Consider the following 10,464-nt stretch of genomic DNA (forward strand, 5'->3'; position numbering starts at 1 on the left):
TGATTAAAACAACTGATCTGTCCAACACTGAACTCACGAGACGTCTGAATCGGTGTACATTACAGCGCCATTTTGATGATTATGGCTTACAGCTTATGAAAACCCTAAATTCAAAATTATAATATTGTGAAAAGGTTTTCATAAGCTGTGAGCCAAAATTATAACAAATAAAGGCTTGAAATATCTCACTTTGCATGTAATGAGTCTATATAATATATTAGTTTCACCTTTTAAGTTGAATTACTGAAATAAATTAACTTTTGCACCATATTATAATTTTTGTATTTGCTGTAAAATAGCCTTTAATTTGAATACGATCACCTTCATGTTTTGACAGTTCCTTAATATGTGGACGAAGCAGGACACGCTGGACCTGGAGAACCCCTCTCTGACGTCCACGCCGGTGTGCAGCCAGAAGGCTGTGGTCACGACTCCTCTACACCGGGACAAAACCCCACTCACTCAGAAGGAAAACTCACTGTATGTCCCAGCATTCCTTCACACACAGCTGGATTCAGGTCATTTGAGTTCGGCTAAACCTTTGTTTTCTCCTCCTGTAGGTTCATCACTCCGAATCACAAATCTGATCTGGATACGACGCCCCGTACGCCAACTCCGTTTAAAAACGCCATGGAGAAATACGGCCCTTTGCGGCCACTGGTGAGAGAATCCCAGATTTTCTTATAACTGAAGGCTCATTACTTCTAAATGTCAGCCGTCCTGGACTTGCAGTGTTAAAGGATAATTCCGGTATTTAGCACTGAGTCTATTTTGTAGTTTGTTTTGGATGAACAAGAGAGTGGTGGACACAGAAATGTTGACGATGGGTCCTGTCTCGACTTTTTGACTCTTTTAGAATCGCCTTTGACCGCTTCAGATTAGCTGTCTACCGGCATGCACAAACATGTCCTCAACACAACCCTTAAGGCCCGTTCACACCAAGGACGATAACTATAACGATAAAGATATAATTCTAAAAATCGTTCTCCATATTAAAGAATAACAGAGTTCACACCACAACTATAACGATAAAGATATGAGGAACGATATCGTTGGGATCACTTTCAGAACGATTTTTTTCCAGCTGTCGAACAATAAAACACTGACAGCCAATCAGAATCCATTCTAATTTAAAGGTCTCGCGCATTTAAAATGGCAGATGACAATGCAGAGAAGTTAATCGTCGAGGTACAAAAAAATCCTCCACTGTTTGACAAGTCAAACCCCCTTTTCAAGGATACGTTAAAAAAGATGGATATATGGAAAGCAATCGGTCGCATCCTGGGAATAAATGGTGAGAAGTATTAACGATGAGATATGCAGTTTAGCACAGTGTAACAAAATTACCTCAGGTAGGCTATAGCGCTAGTTTTGACAACATTGCTGAAGTTGCAGTGAAAAAGGCGTTGTATACATAAAGGTGTTGGCTAGGCGATGTTTTTATCCCATCATTGACTTCGTCTGCTAAATTCACTTAGATTAGATCGATTACACTAGACTTGCTAGATTCACTGTTTAGATGCGCTCGGAACATAGCATGCTGGCTGAGGACATCTGCTGGCAAAGACGTGTAAATGCAATAAGAACAGCAAAAACATATTCAATGACATGTTGGAAACAACAATTATAATAAAATGTAATCTATAACATCAGTCAATATCATTAAGTGTGTGTGTGTGTGTGCAACTCACCGAGTGGTTAGTGGTGTTCGTTGATGATTATAAACAAATATATCGGCGCAATGTATGATTTCAATCAGTGTTATTTGCTATAGTGGAACTATTTTTTCAGATACCTCTCAACCGCGTATAAACTTCCGCTTGATATTTGAGTCTGAAGCGTTGGCACACTCCCGACCACTTGATGGCGACAACCACTTTGCCGTCGAAACGATATCCTCGACCGTCAAACTCAAAATCGAGCGGCTCCTCCAGAATCCACCTTTCATAATCCATTTTAGATGTAAGGATTTTTTTGTTTGTTTATTTCGCTACTCCGGGAGCACAGTTGCTCTGCTCACGCTAGCCTTCTGAGAGACGGAGAACCGAGCGAAAAGACTACAACCAAATGTAAACAGCCCCCTTTCCGTTTCCAGTAGCGCAGTAATATCAACGAGCAATGAGTCCTCCAACGGAAATCAATGGGATTTTACAAAATGCCAAATAAAACACGACAGAAACTGTATTTCGCTACGCTACTTGTTTTGGAACATCAACGAACTCCACTAACCACTCGGTGAGATGCACAGTTTTGAAAACGAAGGTTAAGGGTTGAGTTGAGGACATGTTTGTGCATGGCCATAGATTCCCATTATAAAGCGGTCATGGGCAATTCTAAAATAGTCAAGAAGTCGAGACAGGACCACCACTCTTGTTCATCCAAAACAAACTACAATATAGACTACAATATAGACTATAGTGCTAAATACCGGAATTATTTTTGTCATTATTTTCGTCAACAACATTTTTTTCACAGACGAAAACAAGACGAGAACTAAATAAAAACCAGATTTGAATGACAATCTATTGACATTTTTGTCAACGAATTAAAAAATAGACGAAAATGTTAGGCAGGGACAATTTGAGAAGAGATCCAGTCAGAACTGATGTCCTGCGCTTCTGGTCATGCGCAGATCTGAATTATAACGCGCTGATCTACCCGGCAGGACATCAGTTAGCATGCGCTGGATGCATGTCTCGTAAAACATTCAAAAATGTAAACGTTTGGGAGACAGAGAAGAGCAGACATGGATAGATCTGGAAAACTAAATCAAAATTTGCTGTTAAAATGAACACTCATGTTTGATATTCTAGTTTTGATGCTTTGAGATGAAAAAACTCATCTTTTGTGTCTTTGGTTTGGTTTTCTTAAGCCTCCGACACCAAATATGGAGGACCTTAAAGAAGTGTTACGCAGTGAAGCTGGAATTGAGTTGATCGTAGAAGATGAAACTCCCACTGAGAAGAAACGCAAACAAGTGGTAAGAGAGGAAAGAATCTGTCATGTACAAGCAGTTTCCAGAATATTACTGTATAAAGCTTCACTGTATCTTTAATACATCTCTTGAAGGGATAGTTCACCTTAAATTGAATATTAAGTCATCGTTTACTCATCCTGGTGTTCTAATGCTGTGTGCCGCCCTTTATTTTTCTGACTACAAAAGGACAATTTCTAAAATAAAAACATTTGTTCATAGAATGAAAATAAAGATAATCATAAAAGAGGCAAAAGTAATGCTCACAAACACAGTCGAGCACAGAGGACTATGGGGCCTATCTTACACCCGGCGCGACGCAAGTGTGTTTTGCTAGTTTCAGTTTTCATTTTCACGTCCTGCGCCACGTTGTTTAAATGGCAAATGCATTTGCGCCCATCGGTTGCTGGTCTGAAATCCAGGTGTGTGTTCAGGCGCATTGTTGGACCGTTGCTATTTTGAGGCCAACTGAACCCTAGTCTAAAGTCAATGGCGCAGTATTTTATTTGTTATTAAAAGAGCGCGTTAGTAATGTGCGCCTATAGGCGGGTCCACAGCGCTCATACACTCTGCTTATTACACACACACTCTGCTTATTACACACACACACTGCTTATTACACGGATATTGTGGAATGTGGCTTGTCCCGTAGATGGTCTGCTTGCGCTTTAACCTCTCTCTCTCTCTCTCTCACACACACACACACACACACACACAGCTTTAACCTTGCGCACAAGCAGATCCGTTTCATCGCCAGAGACGCGTTCAGTCTTTCCACTATCAAATTCCTCCATGTAAATAGTGAATCCGCCACGGCGCGAGCGCAACTTGCATTTAAAGGGAACGGGAGAAGAGACTCTGATTGGTTTAACACGTAAATCCCAAAACACACCCATTACTCATTAAGAGAATAGACAACCCGTTTAGACCATGCGCCGGGAGCGCTGACCATTTTCCCCGTCATTAAACTAGCGAAAGTGGATTTGGACTCGCCGTAAGTGCTCTTGCGCCGTGCGCTTTAGATCGTTAAAATATATATATATATATATATACTTGAATGACAAATGATGAGCTTTTATTTTGACGGAAAACTACAGTTTTCTACAATCTAGTGAATGCTGTAATCAACTTTCTAGAGGAATGTTAAATTAAGCAAGTGTGTAAGTAATGTGAGACTGGTGCCAGTCAGCATGAGCAGGGATAGAGTTCACTGCATTCATTCACTGTGAACCGAGACGTGGAGAACAGAATCACGAGCTGATCGCGTGAGCAAACGACTATATACTTGTTTATTTACATCATGGTGTTTTGTGATTAGATAAGGTTTTTACGATTTTAGTTCGTTTGACAGATACTTTGCTAAAGCAATGTTGCAAACCAACGACATTTAAGACCTTTTATGTTGTTATGAGAAGATATAATATATTTCCGGTTGATTATGAAACTGCTGCGGGTAGGGGTGTAACGGTACATGTATTCGTACCGGACCGTTTCGGTACAGGACTTTCGGTACGGTGCACATGTGCACCGAATGCAATCTTTCACGTAAATTAGGCAAGTTTTGTGTGCGGAACATACGTCAATTCCTAGTTTCCACACGAACATATTAAGTGTCGGAAGTCTCCGCGTTGCACTGATTAAATCTGATTAATCGTTTTTGTGATTCAAATACATGTAAAATATTACCTTAACATCTGTCTTCCCGTGTGCGGAAATTTGTTTATGTTGCTGTGACAACGAAACACGTGCAAGCGCGCCTGTGTTAAGAGCGCTGATGCGCTCCTCTGTAGACATTTCCGAATGCCTTTCTGTTAAAAGCGGGCTTTCCACACAAACAAACGTACATGTGTCATTAGTATGAGAAAAAAAAATTGGACTTTAACTCTCGGGTCGGGCTCGGACATAAATATCGCATAAATAAAGATCACCACATACACGGCACGCTCGCTTTAGCCCAGCCTCTCGCTAACTAGTGTCACGGCCAATATTGGTTTGAGAGTATTTTATTTAGTGGAGAACTTTGCAGCAGTATTTTATTTCTTATTCTTTTTTTTTTATATATCTTTTTTATTTATTAGCCTAACGTTATATTTTGTTAAAAAAAAGTTTATAATAAACAACCAGCAGTTTAATGTTTTGCATTTCTATCCCTTACTGTACCGAAAATGAACCGAACCGTGACTTTAAAACCGAGGTACGTACCGAACCGTGATTTTTGCGTACCGTTACACCCCTAGCTGCGGGACAGATTAGACTATGGTGGGCTGCTAGAGTAGTGAATGGGAAACACTGGTTCATCTGGCTTTTATGGCTCATACTTGAGAAAAATACGCCTCAATTTAATAATATTCTGATAGCTTGTCAATCAAGGAGATTTTTATAAACATCATAGCAGACTACTTGCATAAAACGCATATAAATATCAGTCATCACTCTATATCTGCCAATAATATGTCTTAGTTAGATGATATTAAAATGCTTAGTTTTATAATCAAAGCTCTAGTTCTGGGTTAGGGTTCGAGTTACACTAACACATAATGCATTGCAATGATGATTGAGAGATGAAGAAATAAACCTTCCTCAAAAGCCTGAGGGATCAAATAAATAAAACAAATATTACTTGTTTATTTGCCATTTTGCTGTTATACTGAATTGATTTTGTCTCCTTTTACAGTATCGGCCTCCCATGAAGAAAGTGCGTAAATCTCTGGCTCTCGACGTGATCGACTGCAGTGAGAGTTTCTCTGCACGGAAGCAGCAGCTCAAAGACAAAACTAGCCAGAAGGTACAGACCCCGGACGGACGCTGCTGCGTTTGCTCAGTGTTACTGAACACACTATAAAGCAGGTTTTGTTGAATTTCCAGGCTCAAACCGCCCGGTCGCTCCATCTCGACTCTTGTGATGTGAAGGAGGAGAACCTGTTGGATCAAGGGTTTATCCTCGACCCGAATGAGAGCGGGCCGGCCTCGAAACCTGCGCCGCAGACACCGAACACGATTCCTCCACTGCCGGTGAGTGACGTGAGGCCACACCGCGCCATGGCATGTGTACACTACAGTTATTATTAGTGGTGTCAACAATAATCGATTCGGCGATGCATCGCAATGCGGGATATGCACGATTCAGCATCGATGCGGCAAAGTGCCATAATCGATTATGTCACTGTTTATTTTCTGGCCTTGAGTTGGACAATAAAGTTGTGAAGTTTATTACTTCCGTGGGCATAACAACAACAACAATCAAGACGGCTGAGGCGGAGGGAGATGACCGCGATAGACGGGTAATTAAAAACGCACCCAAAGCTTGGATAAGCGGACATCTGGGCACATTTCGATTCTACGAAGTTAATGGGGAAACTAGACAAGACGAGGCTGAACACAGGAGTGCAGCTTCGCGGCTGAGACACGAATAGACTATTATTAACTTAAAGCTTTACTCTTAAACACAAAAGGCACGTCCATTTTAATAAAAAAAATGATATTTATTAAACAAACCAGATCAAGAGCAAAAACGAAATAAAGTGAATAACTGAAAAATAAAGCATAGGCTCAAAACTAATACAAACAGTGGCACTGCGCGAGTGCGCGCATTGGGCTCCAATAATATGTTCCCGTCTTCTAAAAAAAAATGCTGCCGATGTCTTTGTTGACATGGTAGAAGAGGACTGACTATGAATTAAACGGTCTCTCAATTAAATAAATAATATTCAGCAAACCTTAGTAGCCTACTTTCTTCAATCTGACTGTCTCTCTTCTCCAGTGGGTTGGGATAATCCAAAAGAAGTGAAAACAAGGGGGGTGTTCTGAAGACAGACTGTTACCTGTGAAACAGGGGTGCTCTGAAAACACCCCCATTAGCAATTAGTGCTTTCCTCCTGATGAAATGAAAGCGCAAAACGAATGAAATGAACGCGGCAAAACGAATGAAATGAACGCGCAAAACGAATGAAATGAACGCGGCAAAACGAATGAAATGAACGCGGCAAAACGAATGAAATGAACGCGGCAAAACTGATGAAATGAACGCGGCAAAAAATCAACCAATCAGAATTTTGGTCAAGCCAGAACGTATCGACCAACAATCGACTAATCGATTGGGAGATTACAGCCCTAGAAAGCAGTGATTTATGTTTTCTTTTTCAGGTTTGAAAATGCCATATACAATACCCTGTAGCCTACCATTCAATTTTATTTTGTTTAATGACATTTATGTCAAAGATACAGCAGTGATAATGGTAGTGATAATACACACATATAGCAGCCAATAAAATCTGTTGTTCAATATATGACTGCTTGTATTGCCTCATGACTGATGAAAAATTTGCCTTGTTGTGTGCAGTAGAATTTTGATGCATCGCAATGCATCGTAGAATCGAATTGAATCGAATCGTTACCTGGTGAATCGTAATCGAATCGAATTGTGAGGGCAGTGCCAATGCACACCCCTAGTTATTATAGTTCTTGCAGTAGTATGTGTAGTCATAAAAGTCTATCACAACACAGCTAGTATGTTTAGTTTGTTCTGTTTTGTGTCTGTTAAAGGGGTGGTTGATTATGACGTTTCTAACTGTAGTTAGTGTGTAATGTTGTGTTTGATCATGAACAACATCTGCAAAGTTACAACACTCAAAGTTCAGAGCAAAGGGAGATATTTGCTTTTAAAGAAATCTTTTTTTAAGGACTACAACGAACGGCTGGTAGGAACTACACGACATTCCTCCAAGGTTAGTGACATCACTAACCCTAAAATTTACATAAACCCCGCCTCCCGGGAACACTCAGTCCATGTTGAGAAGAGTCGTTTTAGTCGAGCACGTTTGTGATTCTGCTCAAGCTGTCACTGTCCATCTTACAACAGTTCCACACCAGCGATTTATAGATTATCATGACAGAATATGCTAATCAAAGACTTGAAGATAGTGAACTCCACATCCGCAACATAAATTCATCAACTAACCATTCAGAAACATCCTACATGTTCTACATGTTGTCACTTCTTCTTGAGTCTCTCCATCATTGTCTGACTCCGGTTTGAACATAAAAGTCTGACCAGTTTCTGAGATTTTAGTGTGTCTGTGTGAGATAATCGGAGCTGCTAACACACACGCGCACACACACGCACACACACACAAGCTCTTGAAGCTCCGCCCCCTGTGCCGGGAGCAGCAGCTCATTTGCATTTAAAGGAACAGACACAAAGTGTGTTTGCTCACCCTCAAAAAGTGACAACTTTAACATGCTATATAAAAATATCTGTGGGGTATTTTGAGCTAAAACTTCACACACACACACTCTGGGGACAACGTACTTATTTTACATCTTGTGAAAATGGGCATTATAGGACCCCTTTAAGTGTTATATTGTTATTACTGCTAATCATTTGTTGTTCTGATAGATGTCTCCAGCCTGGGAAACTGTGGTCTGTGGACGGACAAAAGACCAGCTGATCATGACGGAGAAAGCCAGACGATACCTTCGCTCTTTAACATCTCACGCCCCAAACCGAGCCCTCATTCTGTCCTGAGTCCCACTGCAGCTGCTCGGATACTCCCAACAAAACATAATGTGGAAAATTTGTGTCGATGAATATGAAAACAATTACTGTTCCAGAATAGACACTTTAATGCTGATAATGCTCTTGTCCTGTTTTCTATGACTTATTGGCACATTCAAAATACCATTTTACTTCATTTAACCCTGTATAATAATAATAAGTGTGTTGCTATTTTGTTTTATTTATGTATTGTCAACCCGTTACTGATGCGGCAGCAGACAAGTGCGTTTTCCAGCACAATGTTAAATGGCGAACATGCCAAGCTGAGGAAATATTCAGGGATCTGAGCATCTCTTTATATTCTGTTGACATGTTCTGCATTTCTGAAAGGATAACTAGAGTCATGTGATGTACAGTGTGTGTATTAAAAGAAATAGGTTGACAGTTTTTTCCTGCTGTTTGGAAAATAATATACATCTTGTAAAATAACTTTTAGGAGTTCAGAAGTAATGCGACAAGGCCAGAGTGAGGCTTTAAATCTGTGTATAGAATTTTTTTTTTTTTCTTTAAAAAAAAAGTAGAATATTGTATGCTATGAAAGAAAAATAAAACAGGTGTTGACTGTTTTGATGGGAACAATGTATAATTTTGTGGAAATATCACATTCATAACTTTCTCCAAACTTCAGGAAAATTGAAATAGTTAATGTCCTTTTAATTAGAAAAATATTAGAAGCTCTGTTACCCATATTGAAATTTATGTTTAGAGGGATATTGTAAGTCAAATGTATTTGTATAGCACATTTAAACAAAGTTAGTATACATCGTATATATATTGTGCCATTCTCCTGAGAAAACCTCCAGTTCTTCAAGAGACATTGGAAATGTTTCACTGTTTTTTTTATTTTAACACACACACACACACACACGCATTCCTCAGAGATGATGTGTAGTTTCATCTACTGTATAAAACTGATGTTTTAAATGCATTTGCTCCTGTAAGCAAGAAGCAGAATTAGTGGAATACAGAATACATTCAGGACATTAAAATGCTGAGGAGAAGAGACAGTATAGTGTTTATTCAGATGTACTGAGCCTGTTCGACATTGCAGTAGTTTTTACATACAAGTGAAGCTGGAAAATTAGAATATCGTGTAAAAGTTCATTTATTTCAGTAATTCAACTTAAAAGGTGAAACTAATATATTATATAGACTAATTACATGCAAAGTGAGATATTTTAAGCTTTTATTTGTTATAATTTTGATGATTATGGCTTACAGATTATGAAAACCTTTTCACAATATTCTAATTTTACAATTTGGGGTTTTCATAAGCTGTAAGCCATTATAACAAATAAAAATAAATAAAATCTTGAAATATCTCACTTTGCATGTAATGAGTCTATATAATATATTAGTTTCACCTTTTAAGTTGAATTACTGAAATAAATGAACTTTTGCACCATATTCTATTTTTTTAAGTTTCACCTGTATATGCAATGTTTATGTATTTATTGTTTAAGTGGGTTTGGGGAGGATACGTCTTTTTCCATAAATGTAGACGGTCAAATCTGCTCTTCATGGCGCACACCTCGCTGTTTTATTTAGTCACCATGAATGGCCCTTGTCCCTATTGTAATGTATATCCGAGTGAAACGTTGGCGGGGCTTGAGTTTGTCTGTGATAGCCCAAGATTTGTGGGTGCAATAATTTAGATTAAAATATGCCATTTCAAAATAAATTATTTTTCGTAACTAATTGGATTTTTAAGTCTTCTGTGCCCAGTTGTTCCAAAAGTTTAATCTGGATCAGAATGATCTTGGATTATCTTTGCTCTCCAGGATCAGGTATTGCATTTTTTGAAGAAGAACAAATATGACATGGGATCAAAATTATACATCATATTTCAATACTTTGGGCCTTTTTGACCTGTTTAAATAATGGTTATGGATTGTCAATGGTTGGACAGAACCATTGACAAATATATCATTGAGAT

At 39.0% G+C, this 10,464-nt stretch overlaps 1 protein-coding gene across 5 annotated transcripts in view; it reads left to right on the forward strand.

Moving 5' to 3' along the window:
- Window positions 1-10,223, forward strand: part of mybl2b (v-myb avian myeloblastosis viral oncogene homolog-like 2b) — a 29,083-nt gene extending 18,860 nt beyond the window's left edge. The window contains exons 10-16 of one of the 5 annotated variants that reach the window (XM_079597604.1): window positions 338-480; window positions 561-660; window positions 2,873-2,980; window positions 5,649-5,759; window positions 5,840-5,986; window positions 7,654-7,698; window positions 8,370-9,116. In XM_079597604.1, coding sequence (XP_079453730.1) covers window positions 338-480; window positions 561-660; window positions 2,873-2,980; window positions 5,649-5,759; window positions 5,840-5,986; window positions 7,654-7,698; window positions 8,370-8,498 — 783 coding nt within the window. In that variant the 3' untranslated portion in view covers window positions 8,499-9,116. Of the gene's footprint in view, window positions 1-337; window positions 481-560; window positions 661-2,872; window positions 2,981-5,648; window positions 5,760-5,839; window positions 5,987-7,653; window positions 7,699-8,369 lie in introns of all 5 variants that reach the window. The other 4 variants (XM_079597602.1, XM_079597603.1, XM_079597606.1 and 1 more) reach the window with 4 other exon arrangements.
- The last annotated feature ends 241 nt before the right edge of the window (window positions 10,224-10,464 follow it).

Source organism: Phoxinus phoxinus (assembly GCF_949152265.1).
Source record: "Phoxinus phoxinus genome assembly, chromosome: 22".
NCBI lineage: Eukaryota > Metazoa > Chordata > Actinopteri > Cypriniformes > Leuciscidae > Phoxinus > Phoxinus phoxinus.